Below are 21,224 nucleotides of genomic sequence, written 5' to 3'. Positions count from 1 at the left end.
GTACCTTAGCAGGTAACTGGATTGGAAACAGTGTAGCCGCAATGTGAACTCAAGATTTGGATCTTGAAGCCAAGATTTGATATGGAACGCCAGCATCCCAAACAGTGGTTTATCCTCTAGTGCCACAGTGCCTGCCCGCATTGCGTTAGATTGTAGCAGATTGCTAACCAGGTGGTAGGAGCCTGAATTGCTTTAAACCCATCTGGAGAGTGATTTGGCAGTCACTCAAAGTGGCCTTGCTTACGACCTGGTAATTCCACTCCCACAGACACTCCCATGCATGCAAGAGACCAGCGTAGGAGTTGTTTATAGTGGCAGGAGTCTGGAAATGGGCTCAGGTTTTCAAAACACGAGCTGCATTGACTGCAGAAGAATCACACTGGAATATAACAGCAGAACTTAAAAAAATGTGTATGTATGTGTGTATATATGTGTATATATATATATAAAAGGTTTGTTTTATTTATTTGCAAGAGTTATAAAGAGAAGTAGGGAGAAACAGAGATCTTCACTCTGCAAGTGTCCTCAACAGCTGGAGGCAGGGCTGATACCAAGCCAAAAGCCTGGAAGTTCTTCCAGGTCTCCCACATGGTTGCAGAGGCCCAAAGCAGTTCCCCCAGGTGCCTGGCAGGGAGCTGGATCGGAATAGAGCAGCTGGGACTTGCACTGGCCCCCATATGGGATGCCGTCACTTGCTGTACCACAGCGCCAGCCATTCTAATAATTGAACTGAAGCTACCTGTATCAGTAAACCCCAAAACAATGTTGAGTTTAAACAAACAACTTAAACACACAGATTCACACATTTATTTAAGATTCGAGCCTGTGCTTTGGGGAGAAGCGTGCATGTTAATAACGCAAAGTGTTCATGGGAAGGACCAATGCCAGCAGCAGGTTGGAGGTGACTTCTAGGGAGAGAGCAGCGACTTCGGCTGTACCTGTAACAGTTTATAAAAAGAGAGACTTGATGTATATTTGTCTGAAATCTACAAGGTTACTTCCAAAAGCTCCCAGGACCTGTAATTACAAGTTGTTTATTTGGTGTAAAAAAACTTTGTGGATCCACATGTAACTTTTCCTGATACACAATTTCCATGAACATTTCAAAGGTTTCCCGCGTGCAGGCATTTCACCTTTTTTTTTTTCTTTCATCAAAATCAACTTCTCATTCCAATATCCTCAATCTTTTTGAAGGACCCTTGTAAGGGCAGTATTAGATACTACATGTGTGTCCTAAATATCACTTGGCACATTTTCCTGGGAAGCTTTAACATTTCCTCATTCAAGAAAAGAGTAGCATATGTACTGTTGTGGAATGATAGCCAGACTGTAGTATTGTTTTGTTGATTACTTTTCTGGAGCCTGGGCAGTTCTTCTAGTTAGGTGGGTATAATTTCCAATGAAGCCAGATGGTGTGCTGTGATTTTATGTATTAATTCTGTGTAACTTCATTTTCCTGGACTTACTGTCTGTATTATACATCCATGCCCACGCCCTGTGCCAGAGCTCTAATATTGCTGTTCCTACAGAACCCTCAGGTGATCCTTGTGCCCGCATGTATGTGCTGTGTGTTCCTCCTTCCTGGACCCTCTGCTTGCCACTCAGCAGGCCTCAGGAACTCCCCTACGCTTGAAATCCACCACCTTTCTCTCCGTTGTGGATGCCCCGTCCATTTCTGTCTTGCTTTACTTGATCCTTTCCACACTCCCGCGCACACCTTGATGCTAACATTATACCTGAGTGGCGGTTGGTTTTGCTCGGGGTCTCTGAGTCACAGACGGTATGAACCATCTTCCTTCGGCCTTTGCTGTCAGTGTCGCTGTGTTATCTTTGGGTTCCCAGTGCAGTTGTGCACAAGGCTGATATTGCTAACCACCAGCATTTGTTGAGGACCAGGTAGCACTCAGTAACAAGGTCAAGAGCGAGCACTGCTGGAGTCTGGTTCTGTGTGTGTGTGTGTGTACGTGCGCACGTCTCAATGAGATGTTCCATCTTTTTATTCATTACAAGTATATTTTTCTTCACCGTGGTAAATATACAGTTTCTGCTTTCAAATCCTAGTCTGGTCATTCCAGCACCTGAGTGCTGTGCAGGTGTCCTGGGCATGCTTTCCTGGTTCTGCGTGTACTCCGTAAGGGCTGGATTATGTCCTGGACGTGGCAGGACATAATCCGTGGCACGGAGACCGGGGTCTGTTAGGTGGCTCTGAAGGGCCTTGACGGTTCTGGGCACGCTCTGCCAACATGCTGTCAGCTCTGCAGTGGCCAGTGGCTCCTCGGGTCAAAGCTGTTTTGCCGTTCGTCAGTGGTTCAGGCAGAAACTTGAAGTGAATTCCGACATGGAAGACTTCTCACTTTTCCCACTCTCTTCCATCTGGATTCTGCCGGCCAGTTTTCTTTCTACCAAAAAGATGGTTGAGTTTCCATTAGCGTTTGAGCTGCCCTTCCCTGATCTCTCACCCTTGACCCGTGATCGGCTGCTGCCACCATGGGGTAAACTAAAAAGAAGAGAAAAATGGGGTGGGGCAGAGGGAAGGGTCATTCTGCCTGCTCAGTTTCCAATCCTGACCAAAAGCTGCTGGCTGAGGCCCCAGGAAGCCGTTTCCTGAGTTTTTGCGTGTAGCAACAGCTGCCGTTCGCTGAAGGATTGGTTATTTTTCTTAAGGCGTTTGTTGGATCTGAAGATCCAAGCGTTTGGATTTGAACCCCAGGTTTCCCACATATATTATTGGCTTTGCACCTGGGACAGGTATTTACCTTCTCTGAGTGATAAACTGAAACATACAGAAATCCATGCGCTGCACCTGTGGTGGGGCCCCCGCATGGTGGTGGCCACCGATGCCGTCATGAGCCCACATCTCCTGGATGCCTTTGGCACACCGTTCTGTGTCTGCGCCACAGCCCACTCCGGAAGCCTGAGCGAGCGTTGTCCGTCCTCCTTGCGGACTGACGGTGCCCCTGGATGAGCGTGTCGTCTGTGGTTCCCTATACTGAGTGCTCAGCCTTGGGCGAGGGATGCTGGGGCAGTAGTCCTCAGAGACTTTGTTACAGCATTCTCTGATTTCTTCCCTCCAGTTTCTGTGCTTGATTTTTTTTTTTTTAACATAATGTCCTATTAATAGGACTGAGCTTTTCAAAAAAAAAAAAAAAAAAAAAGCAGAAGACTCCTTCTTGGCCTGTTTTCTGTCTCGTACTATTTTTGTTCTGGTACTTCTGATTGAGTCCCTTACTCGATCCTTCTGTGGGAGTTGTTTTTTTTTTTTTTGTTTTTGTTTTCTGTAATCCCATTTGTAATTTCCCAGAATTCAGTCTAATCTCCTGAATACTTTTTTTAAGTATTATTTCTTCTTTTTGTTGTAGGTCTATTTTTACCTTTGGGAGACTGTTTGAAGGCTATTTTATCTAAAGACATCATAACTTTTAAAAGCTTTCTTTTGCTCCCTTGTTTAGTTCTCCCAATTTATGTGTTTGTGGCGAGGGGGGGTCTCTTTCATCTTGCTCAGATAAATACCTAGCACACCACTGCTGCCTGCTCACCCAGAGGCATCTGGTGGTCAGAAGTTGATGGCAAACTGTATGCGAGGTGGGCCGGACCCCTGCTGGGTGGGGAGTGCTTGGGCGTCCGTACCTGCAGGGGTTTGTACTGTCATGGGTTCATCAGTTTCCTTGGAGAGCAGTCTCCCAGGTTCTTGCTTGGGTGTGCACCTGGAGCTTCTTCTGGGTCTCCCACATGGATACAAGGGCCCAAGGACTTGAGCCATCCTCTCTCTGTTGCTTTTCCAAGCAACAGGGAGCTGGATCGGACGTGAAGGAACTGGGACTAGAACTGACGCCTATGGGATGCCAGCGCTGCCGGTGGAGGATTCGCCTTTTGGGCCAGTGCACCTGCCCTGGCTGCACCACTTTTGCAAAGGGAGGTGTAATCCGTGAGCCTTCCTCTGTGCTTTTTGTCCCTTGGCCCCCTTCCCTGGGCAGCGGGGGATGATTCTTCTTGCTAAGTCAGCCACTTCTGATTCCTCTTTCTTAGCGTTCTGAATTGTGCTACTTCCTGTCTGGTCCTGTGTCCTCCGCTCTCTTCCCTTGGTCAGTTTATGCTTTGAGTTGCTTTATTTTTTCTTGTACTCAATCCTGTTGCCAAAGAATTTACTACATGAAAAAAGCCCATGCAGGACTATGTCATGTGCGCCACGTGACCCGGCATCTCTAACGACAGAGAGCACGTGTGTGTGTGTGTGTGTGTGTGTGAAGCCTGAGACTCACCCTGATCATGTCTTGTAAGGGGGCTCTAGGAAGCCAGCGTGGGCAGGAGACTTGCTTTTCATTGTCTTTTTGTTGTTTTGTTTGTTTTTTTTTTTTTGAAGAAATACTTGTGTTGGTTTTAAAACATTTTGCTTGTTTTCTAAAGGTCTGTTTTTTTTTTTTTTCATTTGGAAAATCAGCTATACAGAGAGGGGGAGATATAGAGAAAAAGATCTTCTGTCCGATGATTCATTCCCCAAGTGACCGCAAAAGCTGGAACCAATCTGAAGCCAGGAGCCAGGAGCTTCTTCTAGGTCTCCCACGCAGGTGCAGGGTCCCAAGGCTTTGGGCCGTCCTTGGCTGCTTTCCCAGGCCACAAGCAGGGAGCTGGATGGGAAGTGGAGCTGCCGGGATTAGAACCGGCGTCCATATGGAATCCTGGTGCATGCAAGGCGAGGGCCTTAGCCACTAGGCTACTGCACTGGGTCCTTAAACTTTTTTCATTTCTTTCTTTCTTTTTTCTTTTTCTTCTTCTTTTTTTTTTTTTTTTTTTTTTTTTTGTTTGTTTGTTTAATTGAAAGGCCCAGAGAGAAAATGGTTAATCTTCCATTCACTAGTTCATTTTGAATACTTGGAACAGCCAGCTGACTGAAGCCAGGAGTCTGGAATTCAATTCAGGTTTCCCATGTGGGTGACAGAGACCCAAGAACTTGACCGTCATCTGTTGCTTCCCAGGGTGTGTGCTGGCAAAAACTGGATCAGAAGTGGAGGAGCTGGGATGTGACCAGGCTCTTCGGGGCAGCAGTGTAACCACTGTGCCAAATGCCTGCCCTTGCTTTAGACTTTCAAAAAGTCACCCTTTATAAGTGGATTTTTTTTTAACTAGGGGCTGGTGTTGTGGCGTAGCTGCCTGCAATGCCAGCATCTCATAGGGACACCAGTTTCAGTCCTGGCTGTTCCACTTGTGATCCAGCTCCCTTCTAATGGCTTGGGAAAAGATGTAGAGGATGTCCCAATTGTTTGGGTCCCTGCCACCCACATGGGAGACCGAGAGGAAATTCCTGGCTCCTGGCTTTGAATGGGCTCAGCCCCAGCCATTGCAGCCGCTTGGGGAGTGAACCAGCAGACAGAGGATCTGCCTTTCTGTATCTCCTTTTCTCTGTGTATCTGCCTTTCCAACAAAATAAGTAAATACATCTATTTAAGAAAACAAGAGAGAGCAAGCTTCTATCCACTGGTCCGCTCCCCTGTTGTCCACAACAGCCAGGCTGAGTCAGGCCACTCAGGAGCCTGCGACTCAGCCAAGGTCTGTGACAGTGACTAACTACCTGGATCACCCATACTTTTCCCTTGGGTGTACCTTAGCGGGAAGCTAGAACTGAAAGTGTTGTTTGGACTGGAACGCAAGCAGCCTGATGCAGAATGTGGGCTCCCCAAGTGGTGTCTTGACCACTATACAAATGTCCAGCCCGGACATTTGTTTTAAATGGGTTGTAAATGACTTTTTAGCATTCTTTTGTGCAAATGTATCATAATGAATGGACCTGTCTTCTAAGTTGTGTCTAGCATTTTCCTGTCATAAATGAGAATAAAGAGTGTTGGCATTGATTTTTGAACATGTTCCTGGTCAGTTTGTCTGATTAACTCCTAAATTGCTGCGCCAAAGATTGTGCATGTCTTCTGTATTACTCCAAAATGCCCTCTGAGGGCTGGCATGGTGGCACAGAAGCCTAATTCCCTACCCTGTGACACCAGCACACCATCTGGGTGCCAGTGTGTGTCCTGGTGGCCTCACTTCCCACCCAGCTCCCTGCCTGTGGCCTGGGAAAGCAGTAGAGGATGGTCCATGTGGTTGGGCCCCTGCACCCGTGTGGGAGACCTGGAAGAAGCTTCTGGCTTCTGGCTTCGGATTGGTTCAGCTCTGCAGCCATTTGGGGCGTGAATCATCAAATGGAAAATCTCTTTCCGTCTCTGTCTCTGCTTCTCTCTCTTTAACTGCCTTTCAAATGAAAATTAATGTTTTTTAAAATTCCCTCTTACTATGTAGTCTAATCCCACATATTAATGGATTGAATAGTAAGTGGGTACTTTGAATACATAGAAAATTAGTTTTTAAAAATAAAATTTTTGAACTGTTACAAAAGAATCTGTGTTTGGCATACAGACTTTTTTCTTTGGAAGGTTTCTTTTTATTTTGAGAGGTAAAATTATATCTAGAGAGAACACTCATACATTTCCCAAATGGTCACACAGCCAGGGCTGGAGCAGATGGAGGCTGGAAGTCTAGAACTCCACGCACGTCTCTCACGTGGGTACAGTGACCCAAATACTTGGTCATCATCTGCTGCCGCTTTCCCAGGTGCATTCACAGGAAGCAGAGCTTCCTGGTCTCAAACCAAGAACCCATGTGGGATGCCAGTGTTACAGGTGGAAGCCTAACTCACTGTGCCACAGTGCTGGGTCCAACATGGAAAGCAACTTTTTGAAAACAGAAAAACAGGAAAAATTTCAGCAGTAAGGCTTGTCTTTAAAAGGTAACAAGAATCAACAATCATTTTCCAGTTTAATTTTAAGCTGTTATGCGAGAGTCGTCATTTAAAGCACTGTTTCTCATACAAACAGATCACTTCTAAATTTACAGCAAAGGGAAATCCCAGAGTTAACTAAACGGCTTTCCTTGCCTCCCAGCTGGGCTAGTTTCTTCATTTCCATACACGAGGTGTGCCACCTGAGTGATCTTACACTGTGTGCCTCCGCTCCCTGACCGTTCCTTCAGCGTTGCCCTTCTCTCTTCAGATGTCAGAACTGGGAAGGCGGGATTGGTGGTGTGCCAGGAATGGAAGCCCACGGTGGCTATACTTTCTGTGGCCTGGCTGCATTGGTGATCCTCCAGAAAGAACGGTCCTTGAACTTGAAGAGCCTCCTGGTGAGTCTGTGTTGAGCTGTTCTCCCCTTGGGCCCCAGGTCCCTGGTGTGGTGAGACCTTGAGAGCCTGGAGCACATCCCCTGCACCTGCCGGGATGCCGGTGCCGCTGCAGCCCTCGGAGCACTTAGCACTCTTCTGGGGCTGCATAAGGGGCAGACAACTGCACTCACACTTGGCTGTCCCTGTGTCTCCTGGCTTGGCACTTTCCACCTGGTGTGTTGGGCCAACACCATGGTCTCCTGGATACCCCCCAGACATCTGGAATGAGCCAGAAAACTCTCCTCCTACCATCAAGGAAAGTGTCACTCATGCCATCTCTTAGAATTAAAGTTTGCCTTGCATCTCAAAAACAATCTCCTGGAAGACAAAATTAGAAGAGCTTGGAAGCATTTTGAAGCCAAGCTTCTATTACCTACCACACCCTGCTGAACATTCAGTACCTTCGTTGAATGAGTTCTCTGGCAGTTGCATCGAGCAGGTGGCCTAAGCATTTCTGACTAGCTCCAGGCTCCTGGCCGGTAAGCAGAGTGAATGAACTCAGAAAGCAGTCAGCTGCAGGGCGTCTGTACATTAGACTTGAGTGGTCAGTGGAGGTCCAGTGCGCAGACGCACGTGCTCAGAAACACCAAACAGAACGTATATCTTCTGGGGTCCTTTGGAGAGCGTGTCGCCCCTAGACCATGACCTCAAGGTGAGTCAGCAACAGCCGACATTCAGCTCTTGCTGAGTTCAGATGTCAGGCCCTCCACTGCGGGCTACGTCATGAGCTTCCTGCAGAACTTCTGTTCTTCATGGGAGCGTCAGCAGTAGTTGTCAGCTCTCACCCTCTCCAAGATCCATGAAGGCCTGTGCTGAAAAGCCCAGCTTTGTGCACTGGACGTAGGAGTTCATCCGATGCGCTGTTCTTTCATTTGTTTTGAAGGCATGCATCCCAAGCATCAGCTTCACTGTTGTGCCAAACGCCTGCCTCAAGGATTTTAATTTTTTTTTTTTTAAATGTGTGTAAACTCATGTTATCTAGTTTCTTGATTCTAACTTCATTGTATCTTTTTTTTTTTTTAATGATTTATTTTTATTACAAAGTCAGATATACTGAGAGGAGGAGAGATAGAGAGGAAGTGGAGCTGCCGGGATTAGAACCAGCGGCCATATGGGATCAAGGCGAGGACCTTAGCCACTAGGCCACGCTGCCAAGCCCAAGGATTTTAATTTTTTAAAAAAACTTTGTTTTTATTTGAAAGGCAGATTAACAGAGAAGGATCTACTCCCCACAGGCCTCGGTGGGGCTGGATCAGACTGAGTGCAGGAGGCAGGAACTCAGCCTGAGCCTCCCAGGGAACAAGGGTCAGGTCAGAAACAGAGCGAGCACTCCAGTATAGAGTGTGGGCACCCCCAGAGGCATGTCCATGGCCATACCAGATGCCTGTTCTTGTCATTTTAAAAGCCGACTAAGATGGACTGGAACATCCAAGTCCAGTCCCCCAGGCAGAAGGAAGGTCCACAACAAGGGAAAGCCCAACTTATAACGAAAACAGTATTCTGGTTTTGAACACTGCTTCCACACCGAGTCACCTTGGGAAGGGCAGGAAAATGCCCTAACTGCTCAGACAGCTGCGGCTGACAAACCCATGATGGTCACGGTCAAGTGTGTTTAGACACTGGGAGATAAGTGAAGAACGGAGGTGTCCCATGTGACCCACTGAGGGACACCAAAGGCCATATTTTTTTTTTTTCACCACTTCAAAGTGAAAGATGTGCTTGTGTGAGCCAAGGTTACCCTGGACAAGCAGGGGCCACAGTGGGCAGTCATCACGTGGGAGTCAGGACAGATGGCTTCTCCAGTGCAGCTAGAGACTTGGCAGGGACACCTGAACTGGCCGTCTCCCAGGGCCAGGATCATCGTGGAATTCCATGATCTGTTTTTAATAAACTCCTTTGAGTAGGGAAGTGATAAGAAATGAGCCACTGGTAGCCTTGCCTTACATTTCCTATGTAAGGTATTTTAAGATTTTTTTACAAAATAAATTTTGAAATTTAATTTGGAAGTGGGGAGTAGAGGAAGCTCCCAGCCTAGCCAGGGCTGGACGAGGCTGAAGCTGGGAGCCCAGAATGTCGTCCAGATCGCCTGTGTGGGTTGGGAACTCTGATAATTGCTGCCTACAGGGGTGCGCTTAGCAGGAAGCTAGGGTTAGAAGTGGGCCTGAGACTGGGACCTGAGGCACAAGTGTCCCAAAAGGAGTTGTTTTATTTATTTATTTTTAACTTTATTTTTTTGTGATTGGAAAGGCAGGTATGCAAAGAGAAAGATCCACCTGCTGTTTCACTCCCCAAGTGGCCAGAGCTGAGTCGATCTGAAGCCAGGTGCTCATTTTGGGTCTCCCATGCGGGTGCGATTGCTAGGCTTTGGGCCATCCTCTATTGCTTTCCCAGGCCACAAGTATTGAGCTGGATGGAAAGCGGAGCAGCCAGGACACAAGCCAGCAGCCATATAGGATCCTGGTGCATGCAAGGCAAGGATTTAGCCACTAGGCTATTGTGCTGGGCCCCCAAATGGAGTTTTAACCACTGCACCAAATGCTGCCTCTAAGGTGTGTATATTAAAAGACTTATAGGTCTCCATACATGCCTGTGTAGTTTCTTTTTTTTCTCTCGGTACCAGTACTGAGTTGGAACCTAGAAAAGAACAGGTGCTGTAACAGCAGCTAACCAGAGACCAGGGTAGGTTGCCCGGAGAAGGTCAGTTTCCATGCTGCTCTCCGGGACCTGTGGCTCTGAGGGGAGGAAAAGGAGAAGGCTCCAGCCACTGAACAGGTGCCCTCTTGCTGGCGTTCGCGTCTCTTTGATACCCCACCCACCTCTCCCCTGTGTCTCCTTCCCAGCAATGGGTAACCAGCCGGCAGATGCGATTCGAAGGCGGCTTCCAGGGCCGCTGCAACAAGCTGGTGGACGGCTGCTACTCCTTCTGGCAGGCGGGGCTGCTTCCCCTGCTGCACCGTGCGCTGCATGCTCAAGGTGAGCCGGGGGTGCTGCTGGGAGCCAGGGCGATTTGTTTGGAAGGGTTGTGATGAACTTGATGAATTCTGTCGGTCCTGGATTTGAGCCCCTGGTGTGAAACCTGCTGCTGTGGCGGCAAGTTAAGACTGGCTGGAGCAGAGTGAGCTGCCTTTAAACTTAGAGCAAAGAGGAGGGTTGCTCTTATCTAGGGGGAGCAGGCCATCCCTGTCCCAACCCCCCTGGTGACTGCCATCTCAGCTGGGTGTGGTGCCACGGTTTCTGGCACGGTGCTCCGTGCTGGTCATGTTGGAGCTGAAAACCCGCACCGCGCACACGGTCACATGGGGACGAAGAAGTCAGCGTGTGTGAAGGAATGAAGGCCTAGAACCCATGGAGAGAGGACCTTCCTCCTCAGTTCTGGCTGCATAGTTGTCAGCAGTAGAAATACCTTAAATTCACTGACTACCCTAAAGACAAGTCTAATCCACTGCCAAAATGCGTGTTTGTTTCTATGGCGTCTCCGGGGACATTGCAAAAACAGACGTAGTCAGCAAGTGCAGATCCAGGAACATTCCCTTCTTCCCTCCCTGAACCTCAAGCCACCTGCTGCTTGCAATCATCTTTCCCATTTACTCCGTGGGTCGGTGGCGTGGGGAAGCTTGACCGCCCTGTGGTGCCAGTCTGTTCTCCTGGGCATGAGAGAAGCTTTTCTTGGGACTCAGTGGGGGAATTAATGGCCCGTGCAAAAGATATTTTTCATTCTTTTTCTCCCCATATTCTTTCTGTTTATTGTTTCTTTTTTTTAAAGATCTATTTATTTTTATTGCCAAGTCAGATATACAGAGAGGAGGAGAGACAGAGAGGAAGATCTTCCATCCGATGATTCACTCCCCAAGTGACCGCAGCGGGCCGGGGCTGCACCAATCTGAAGCCAGGAGCCAGGAACTTCCTTCAGGTCTCCCACACAAGTGCCCAGTCCCAAGGCTTTGGGCCGTCCTCGACTGCTTTCCCAGGCCACAAGCAGGGAGCTGAATGGGAAGTGAGGCTGCCAGGGTTAGAACTGGCGCCCATATGGGATCCCGATGCATTCAAGGCGAGGACTTTAGTCACTAGGCCACAGCGCCGGGCCCTGTTTATTGTTTCTGAGCCTCATTCTTTAGTTTCTTAGTATCTTTTTTGAAAGATTTTATTTATTTATTTGGAAGGCAGAGTTAGAGAGAGGGAGAAAGAGAGAGAGAGAGAGGGATTCTGTATGCATTGGTTTGTTCTCCAGATGGCTGCAACTGTCAGGCCAGGGCCAGGCCAAAGCTGGAAGCCTCTCTCAGTTTCACATGTGAGTGCAAAGTCCCAAGCAATTGGATCATCTGCTGCTGCTCACCCAGGTGCACTATCAGAGGAGCCGGGACAGAAGCAGAGCAGCCTGGCCTCAAACTGGTACCCACATGGGATGCTGGCGTCACAGGCCACGCCGCTGGTCTCTAGCATCTACATTTCTCGGCAGCTGCTTGTTTCTGCCTTGAGTTCCCAGCTGGTCTCAGAGCATTCAGCATGGAGTCCCTGCCTCTGGGGCTGCGTAGTCTCTGCCTTGACCACGAGTGGGACAGTCAGGAATTCCCCCCAAAAGGTGTTTCCAAAAACAGAAATATCCTGGGGTTCAGACAGTCTACTTGGAAACTGGACAACAGTCAAGGTGCAGTGCTGGTGAAATCTGCAGAGCGCCCTGATGGAGTGCCACCTGCCGGAGCCTCCCCCGGAGATGCTGCCTGACGTTTCGTATGAATTGCAGCACAGGTTTGGGAGTGCTTGGTCATATCACAGCTCTGTCCGTGGCGAGCCCCAGTGTGTCGAGCTGGTCTCATGGCCTGGGAATGGGCCCGTATTAGGCCTCATGCTCACCCCTCTCACCCTTCTGAAAAACTGAGAATCTCAGGCTCGGAATAGATAGGCGTCTGGAAGAAAGGAAATATAAAATTGACCAAGGAACTACTGCACAACCTTTGTGCATTTTCTTCGATTGGTTTCCATGCCTAGAAACTGATTCTGCACACCTGTGCTGGTTGGCGGAGTAGCCCTGCTGCAGACAGCTGTGTTACCCACAGCATTCACTGAGCGAATGCGTCACACGTCACAGACAAGAAGCCCAGCTGCGTGTTCTTGAAGCATCATCACCCTGATAGCTGATCGTCGCTCGGGCCATCCTGTTACATGATGCAGGCAGGGGGAGGAGGAGCAGAGCCTAGCAATGTTTGTTAGGGAACATTTCTGTGCCAAGAACAAAACTCAGCAAATGCCCATTGAATAGTGGGTTGAATTCAGGCTTGGCAAAGGAGGAGAAACAGGCTTCATTGCCCCTGTTAAGAGTTGCCTCGGCTGCTTAAAGTCTGGCTAACAAGTCTCAGAGATTTGCTAGGGGACAGAAGCATTTGGAGTCCAGAGTCCTGGGCCCGGCTGCAAAGCTGCGCCAACAGCTTCTCCCCTGGCTGCCTGTGAGGGTGCTAAGAGCCCACCCTGGGTGATAGAATACACATGTGGGAAACCGAAAGAGGGCTGCTTGGAACTGCTGCCCCGAGACGCGGGTCATCGGGTCAAGGATCAGGAGGGAGTGGGTGGAAGGGAGGCAGCAAGTGTTCCAACAAGGGGTGGAAGAAGTGAAGAAACCCCCTTCTACCCCCCCCCAATGTGATAAAAGGCGCCTCACCAGACCCCCTCTGACCTCTGGCCCTTTCGCAGGTGACCCAGCACTCAGCATGAGCCACTGGATGTTCCATCAGCAGGCCCTGCAGGAGTATATTCTGATGTGCTGCCAGTGCCCTGCGGGGGGCCTTCTGGATAAGCCGGGCAAGTGAGTGCTTCTTCCCAGGACGGACGGGGTGGCCAGTTTGGGGAGCAAGCATGTGTGTGTGTGTGTGTGTGTGTGTGTGTGTGGTGGGGCAGGCAGGGTTGCACGAGCCTATCAGCTGTCCAGCTTGTCTCTCCCAGCTTGCATGTGTCCCCTCACTCTCTCCCCCAGGTAGGTAGACAGATTGCTGTTTCTTTAAAAAAAAAAAAAGGCATGATTTAAATATCCCAGGATGCAAGATTTTACGACTCTTGAGTGTGGGAAAGTAGAGATTGTAATCACGGCAGCAAATGAAATGATGAAACTCAAATAGATGCTTCACGTGCCGGAGTGAAAGGCGACTGGAAGTCAGCCACGTCCTGTCCCTCCCCTCCCCCAGCGCGCATCTTGCATCTTGCTGCTTTTGGCCTCTAAGGTCATGGCCTGGTCCGGCACTTGGCTCACTTCTAGCGATTGAGAGAGAGAAATGCATATTATCTAGCCCTGGCCCGAGCCCTAGAGAGGCCGAGATGACAGTTCCGGTTACTGTGGGGCTGGTGTGGGGTGAAGCAGAACCAAGTGAGGGTGTTCTGAAAGCCATGCTTCCCTTGGCTCCCGTGGAGGACACAGATGGGCTGTGGGATCCGAGGTCACCTCAGGCCTCCGCACTCACATGGTTGTTCGGGGATTTGGGGTCTCTTGTCGGCTTGCAGGTCACGTGACTTCTACCACACCTGCTACTGCCTCAGTGGTTTGTCCATAGCCCAGCACTTCGGCAGTGGGGCCATGTTACATGACGTGATCCTGGGCGTGCCCGAAAATGCTCTGGTAAGGCCGACTGGAGGGCTCAGTACATGCCTGCCTGCTGCCCCGGGTCCCCCAGCTCACGGCAGCAGACACTCATCCTGTGAGAACCGGCTGCTTGCCTTCTCCGTGTGGACAGGCTGAGAAAGCTCTTGGCCCACTGCTCAGTGGTTGTTGTAGGAAGATTCACAGCGCAAATGCTGCTCCCGGCGGACCCAGGGCATTGTGCCTGCTTCCCTGGGTCACGGCCCTGAGCCTGCATGTGGAATCCCAGCTGCCTTGCAGAGGAAGCAGCAGACAGCTGCTGCCCAGAGCAGCATTGAGTTCTCACAGCATTGTCCAGCAACCCCATCTGTCCTGGGGTCTCAGCTCCGCCCTGCTCCCTTCCTAGCTCTCCTCCACAGCGGGGCCATTTCCTGAATGTGCTTCTGCTTCCTTCAAAAACTTCAGCCACGGGACAAGTGCGGGAGCCTGCTCACAGGGACTGTCCCTGCGATGTGTCAGGATGGTCCCACTTAGAGCTGCCCTGGTGGGTGGCACTGCCTCCTGGGCAGCTGCCCTGCTTTCTTACCTGTGGCTTTAACCTTCCTTGTATGTTGGTTGGTTTAAGCTGGGAAATGCTCCAAACAGAAGAGACACAAACAGCCCAAGGGTGAGTGACAAGACATTCACCCTCATGCTTGCTTAGGAGACTCCGAGTAATGACTGGTCAGCTTCTTCAAGGCTCCACATTCCCTGTGCTGGTCTGTTAGGCATTCCGCTTCCATTCTTGCCCTTTGCCCCACTACCCGAGATGGGGAGAGAGTCCTAAATTTTATTTGAACGAGGTTGGGGTGGGGAGCCTGGCTCACTCCCCAGATGGTTGCAGTAGCCAGAGTGGGGCTGATTCAAAGCTAGAAACCAGGAACTTCTGGGTTTCCCATCTGGGTGCAGGGGCCCAAGGACTTGATCCATCCTCTGCTGATTTCCTGGGCTATTAGCAGCAAGCTGGATCTAAAGTGGAGCAGCCGAGATTCGAACTGGCACCCATGTGGGATGCTGGCTCTACACAAGGATTAGCCTGATGTGCTACAATAGCCCCAGTATGTAGCTGGTTTTGTGTATTTCCAAATCATTTGTTACTAACCATTCCACATAGCTTTCTTTCCCTGGCCAATCTGTTTTTGCAGTTTATCCATGTTGGTACATGTTGTTTACTCATTTTTTTCACTTATGTGTGTATGTATTTGTGTAAAGGAAGTTTACAGAGAAACACAGAGAGAGACAGAGATCTTCCATCTGCTGGTTCATTCGCCAAATGGCTGTAATGACCAGGACTAGGTTAGTCTGAAGGCAAGAGCTTCATCCGACTCTCCTATGTAGGACCCAAGTCCATGGATCATCTTCCACTACCTTCCCAGGTACGTTAGCAGGAAGCTGGATTGGAAGTGGAGCACCTGGGACTCCAACCTTGTGCCCGTGGAGGATGCCAGCACTGTAGGTAGCAGTTTTACACACCACACCACAGCAGCAGCAGCCTGTTGGTTCAACTACTGTCATCTCTTGCCATGTGTAATGGTGCCTCCGTTGAGTCCTCTGTACTTGTGTGTGGTTGTTTGCTGCTGTGGCGTTGCTGTGGACATTCTCCATGGGGTCCTGAGCTGTGTGTGAAGGCCGCTGGACCGTAGGCGGGTGTACATCTTCATCCTCTCCCCTCTCCCCGCCACGTACTTACACTAGTTTGTGCCCCAATGGTACCAAGATGTGCTCCATAGTCAGATTTGCTGGGTATGAACTGGGATCTCCATCTGGTCTTGCATTCTCCTGGTACTGGTTGAAGCTGGGCACCTCTCCCAGCCCTTCACCATGTCAGGTTTGTTCTGTATTGCCTGCCGCTTCATATCCTTTGCTCCTTGTCACACTGATTTGTCATCTCACTTGTTCGCTCTGTTCTTATGTACTTGTGAGCTCTCTGTCTATTTTTTAACTTACTGTTTGAAAGTCAGAATTAGAGAGAGAAGGAGAGACAGAAATCCCCCTTGTGGTCTCAACGGTGAGTGCAGAGTCAGCCAGAAACCAGGAGCTTCTTCTGGGTCTCCCATGTGGGTGCAGGGGCCCAAGCACTTGGCTTTCCTCCAGTGCTTTTCCGGGCCATTAGCAGGGAGCTGGATCAGAAGTGGAGCATCTGGAAGTTGAAGCAGTGCCCATGTGAGATGCTGACACCGCAGGCTTTGGGGTTTTACCCACTATGCCACAACACCACCCCCCTGAGAATTCTTGGTATCAACCCTTTGCCATTAGGTCCCTGTGGTGAACACCTTTCAGTTTGTGAAAGTTTTCATTTCTAGTGGTTTATTTTGTAATCAAGTCGAAGATTTCAAAGTATTCGTAACAGTTTTTGTTTTCCATGAGTTTAGGGATTTTTGGTGTGTGGGGGGAGTGGGCAGAGGAGTCTTCCTAACTCTTCCCCTATCTCACAGCCATAAATGTCTGTTCTAAGTAATCTGAAGTTGTGCTTTTCTCCCCTTCATTCCCTTGGGTCCGCTGACAGCGAGAGCTGGAGGGTAGTGTCTCTGCCCAGCACCATTTGCAGAAGTCTCGAGCCTGTTCTTCCTATGCATGCCCATGCAGGCTTCCATGTCAGGACTCTGCCCACACACTGCTCCCTTCCTTTGGCCTCTTGGCCTGTCTGCAGTGTCCAAAGCAAGTCTGAACGCAGGTGGGCAAATCCTGTCCTCCTGGATCTTTTTCCTCAAAACTGCCTTGGAGGGGCTGGTTTAGTGTGGTACAGCACGTTGAATCACTGCTTACTCCACCTGCAACCCAACTCCTCTGCTTCTGTGGCTAGGAAAGCAGCCAGAGAAGACCCAAGTGCTCGGGCACCTGCCGCCTCCATGGAAGACCCACATGGAGTTCCCTAGCTCCTGGCTTCAGCCTGGCGCATGCCCAGTCACTGCAGCTTCTTACAGTAGTGAAGCAGCAAACAGGTCTGTCCATCACTGTGCCTTTCAAATCAATCAATTTTTTAAAAAGATTTATTTATTTTATTACAGAGTCAGATATACACAAAGGAGGAGAGACAGAGAGGAAGATCTTCCGTCTGATGATTCACTCCCCAAGTGAGCCGCAAAGGCCGGTGCTGTACTGATCCGAAGCCGGGAACCTGGAACCTCTTCCGGATCTCCCACATGGGTGCAGTGTCCCAATGCATTGGGCTGTCCTCGACTGCTTTCCCAGGCCACAAGCAGGGAGCTAGATGGGAAGTGGAGCTGCTGGGATTAGAACCGGTGCCCATATGGGATCCCGGGGCATTCAAGGCGAGGACTTTAGCCACTAGGCCACGCCGCCGGGCCCAAATCAATCAATTTTTAAGGAAAGAAAAAGAAAGACTCTGCCTTGGCTATCTCTTGCCTTTTCTTTTAAAATCAGCTTGTCAAATTCCACCATGAAAACCAAACAAAATCTGGATTTTTGTGGAATGACACTAGATTATGGATGAACAGAAAGAGCTAGCATCTTCTCAATAATCAGGCTGCCTTCTCAGGAACTCATCTTGCAGATTGTCTCTCGTGGTCTTCCTTGATCTTTTCATGTTTTTCTGTAAAGGATTAGCTTGTGTCTTGTGTCATTTCCAACTACCACAATGGCCGCTGCTGGGCTGATCCAAAGCCAGGAGCCAGAAGCTTCTTCTAGGACTCCCATCTTGGTACAGGTGCCCAAGCACTGAGTCGTCCTCTGCTGCTTTCCCAGGCGATAAGCAGGGAGCTGGATCAGAAGTGGAGCAGCCAGGACTCGAACCGGCACCCATACAGATTGCCAGTGCTGCAGGTGGAGAGTTAGCATTCCGTGCCACTGCTCTGACCCCAGTCTGAGATCAGCTGGTAATAGCAGAGTGTGGGTATTCAGCACACTGATGGGCTCACATTGTGAGTATTGTGCCGGGATTTTTGGGGACTTTGCTCATCAGATAGACTGGTCTAAAGCTGTAACATACTCCTTTCCGTCTTGGGTTTCAGGCTAATATCATTGCTTCATAGAACCACATCCACATTTTTGTCTTTAAAAAAAACTTGTGGAGTTCAGATTATTAGGTTATTTATTTGAGAAACAGCAAGAGAAACATCTCTCATCCATTTGGGTTCACTCCCCAAGTGGTCTCAATAGCCATGGTTAGGCCAGTCTGAAGCCAGGATCCAGGAACTCCATCTGGGTCTTGTGTGTGGGTGCAGGGGCCCAAGCCTTCCACTGCTTTCCCTGGCACATTAGCAGGGGGCTGGATTGGATGTGGAGTAGCTGGGACTCAAACCAGGGCTTGTATGGAATGCCGGCATTGCAGAAGGCAGCTTTAGGGCTATGCCACAATGCTGGCTATAGCCTATAGCTTTTTTTGGGCACCATATTGGTGGCATAATAAGTAATTGTTACATACATTTCATTTATTCATATAGAGTTCAAAGAGGCTTTCAAGTCAATTTTTTGTAGTTTGTAATGCTCTAAAAATTTATTCACTTCATCCAAATTGTTGTTGCAAGAGGCTGCAAATAGTATTACCTTAGAAATTCACAAATTTCCTCTGTAACTAGGTCCCTTTCTTCCTTTTCCCAGGCTAGGAAAGCCTTGGATTCTGGCCTGGGGTATGCCCCATTTCTTTGGGTTTTTGTGTAGAAGTGGCATAGCACACAAGACCGAAGTAGGACCTCATGTTATTACTAAGGCATCCTAGGGCTAGGGTCTTTTAAGTTGCTTGTATATGTTAACACCTGCTCACTGTTTTCAGAATTTGAATATATAGCAAAAACGAAAAAAAGTGCAAGAACATTTAAAACAATCCCATCATATGATCTTTTGGTGGCTGTCCAGTTTTTGCCTATTCATCCATATGCACATTGTTTAAAAAGTGATTATGGGCCCAGCACAATAGCCTAGTGGCTAAATCCTTGCCTCGCATGCTCTCAGGATCCCTTATGGGCGCCAGTTTGTATCCCAGCTGCTCCACTTCCCATCCAGCTCCCTGCTTGTGGCCTGGGAAGGCAACAGAGGATGGGTCAAGTCCTTGGACCCCTGCACCCGTGTGGGAGACCTGGAAGGAACTCCTGGTTTTGGATCAACTCAGCTCTGGCGGTTGCAGCCATGTGGTGAGTGAACCAGTGGATGGAAGATCTTCCTCCCTCTGTTTGTCCTTCTCTCTGTATATCTGCCTCTCCAATAAAAATAAATAAATCTTTGAAAAAAAAAAGTGATTGTGAGGGCTAGGCCTTTGTGGCAGAGGTAGTTGTACTGCCCACCTGCCACCTCAGAGTCCTGGTGCCAGTCCTGGGTGCTCTGCCGTGTGCCTGGGAGGCAGGGGGTGATGGCTCAAATACTTGGGTTCCTACCTTTCCATCGGGGAGACCAGGGTGGAGTTAGGACTCTGGCTTCAGCCAGGCCCAGCCCTGGTTGTTGTGGGCACTTGGGGAGTAAACCAGCAGATGGGAGATAGCTTACTCTTTGTCTCTCTGTGCCATTCTGCCTTTCAAATACATAAATCTTTACAAATACATTAAAAGGTAAGGCTGAGATTATCATGCATCCTGCTGTAAGCATTTGAGCATCTGGAAAGACTGTCTTCGACTGTGTAACGCTCCCCATGCTACTGGTGTCGAGCTTTGAGGGATGCGTCCCGTGCGGTTTGGAGGCCTCTTTGCACGCACCTGTCCGGGCGAGGAGGCCCCGTGTCTGAGATGCCTCAGGCTTGCTCACCCTCCTCCGTCTGTTGTCTCTGCAGCAGCCCACCCACCCCGTGTACAACATCGGGCCGGACAAGGTGATCCAGGCCACCACGCACTTCCTGCAGAAACCCGTGCCCGGCTCCGAGGAGTTCAAGGACGAGGTGACTGCAGAGCCTGCCACCGTCTAGACGGCCTGTGGGCCCTGCTGCCCTGCTCCCCCACGCCCCAGCTCAGACCAGGTGTACGTACGTATTCCGATCCATAGTGCGCCCCAGCCTTCGCCACCGTGCAGCTGTGGATCTCTGTCTTTTCTCGTCACACCACACCACAAACCAAACCAAACTGATGGCTCTCCCTTAGGAGAACACAGCAATGTGGTTTAAGTTATTTCCACCAGTTTTCCAAGTAAAACTCTCTCAGCTGTGTGATTGCGCTGTGGGGAGCAGCTGTGGCTGGGAGGAAGCGACACCTGCTCACAGCTGCAGCCTGCTCCACACGGAAACGAACAGGTGTCTGTGGCCTGACAGCATCCACAGCCCCTGCCAGGACTCTGTGTGCACCTGCCACCAAGGGCGCCTCGCTGGATATACAAATGCTGCCCCAGACCCTGCTTCCATGAGTGCCCTGGACAGGACCACATGGGGCTATGCCAAGGCGCCTCCCACCCTGACCATCTGCAGAAGAAAGGAGCCGTGGTGAGACCGGAAGAGGTGTCCCCTCCACGCTGGAGGACTGAGCAATGCGTCTCCGCAGGACCACGCTTGGTGTGCAGGCAGTCCTTGCTCCCACCCACCCCCAACCTCCTGAGGCGATGACTTTTACCCTGGAAAGCAGTAATACGTGGAAAACGAATCCCGCGTTCCACTCTAGGCCAGAGGAAGCAGCCTCCAAGCTCACGCTGTCTCCTTCTTCATCATGTATCCGAGAGTTGGCCCTACCACGGAAGTCCTTGGGACCGCACCCGCAGCCTGGGACCACCCACTGCCATCTCCCCTTCCTCCTGTTTTGCTCCAAGACAGCTTCGTCTTGCTCCCAGAGTATTAACATGACTGACTCTCACCTAGGCCGAGGATCCTGCCTGCCCTGGGCTCCCAGGAGTAACATCAAGTGCCAGGCAGGGCCGCCGCCACTAATGGGGACAGTGGGCTTGAGCGCCTCCATGCCGAGCCCTGTGGCAGGCAGCAGGGCACCGAGTGGAGCCATCCGTCCATCACTCGGTCACGGCGGGCTCCTGCCCCAGACCTGGCCAGCACGTGTCACGGACAGGAGCTTGGAGAAGCAGCGTACCACGGGAGGCTCTTCTCAAATCCCTGGCAGCTTGCTGCCTCTCGCTTCCTATGGCTTTGGCATGTTGGGCTCCGTATTACCTCCTTGAAATAATAAAAGACTAACATTTTCTAGGCTGCCTCTGACTTGCCATCTGTACCCCCCACAGTCTTGCTGTGTGCCGGATGCCAGATCACTGGAGTCGATGGCTCCAAAGAGGTGAGGAAGCAGTGGGCCTGGCCAGGCACTGCAGGAGCCCATCTCCCGACACCCCAGGCAGCTCACTTGGCACAGGTGGCAGCACACCCCGTGCTGTATGAGTGGGGACTTGCTACTGGGCCCCAGAGCAGTTTGTTTGGCAGCAGGGGGACAGAAGAGAAGGTAGCAAGCTGGCTGGAGGCAGGGGGCTGTCGTCGGAGGGACAGGCTAGCATGTGCCCAGCAAGAGACCATCTTCCAAGAGAGGCTGGGGCAGCAGCTGCTTGTGGCCTG

General features: G+C 50.2%; 1 protein-coding gene across 2 annotated transcripts in view; it reads left to right on the top strand.

Annotated features, from left to right (window-relative positions):
* The window catches only part of FNTB (farnesyltransferase, CAAX box, beta), a 66,955-nt gene extending 46,088 nt beyond the window's left edge, over positions 1–20,867 (top strand). For both annotated transcript variants that reach the window (XM_004584478.2, XM_058655583.1), the window contains exons 8-12: positions 7,035–7,164; positions 10,044–10,176; positions 12,889–13,000; positions 13,690–13,804; positions 19,524–20,867. In XM_004584478.2, coding sequence (XP_004584535.1) covers positions 7,035–7,164; positions 10,044–10,176; positions 12,889–13,000; positions 13,690–13,804; positions 19,524–19,655 — 622 coding nt within the window. In that variant the 3' untranslated portion in view covers positions 19,656–20,867. The remainder of the gene's footprint in view (positions 1–7,034; positions 7,165–10,043; positions 10,177–12,888; positions 13,001–13,689; positions 13,805–19,523) is intronic.
* Positions 20,868–21,224: the final 357 nt, after the last annotated feature.

The sequence above is a fragment of the Ochotona princeps genome, chromosome 26, assembly GCF_030435755.1.
Source record: "Ochotona princeps isolate mOchPri1 chromosome 26, mOchPri1.hap1, whole genome shotgun sequence".
In the NCBI taxonomy this organism is placed as follows: domain Eukaryota; kingdom Metazoa; phylum Chordata; class Mammalia; order Lagomorpha; family Ochotonidae; genus Ochotona; species Ochotona princeps.
This window is presented reverse-complemented; position numbering and strand designations above follow the sequence as displayed.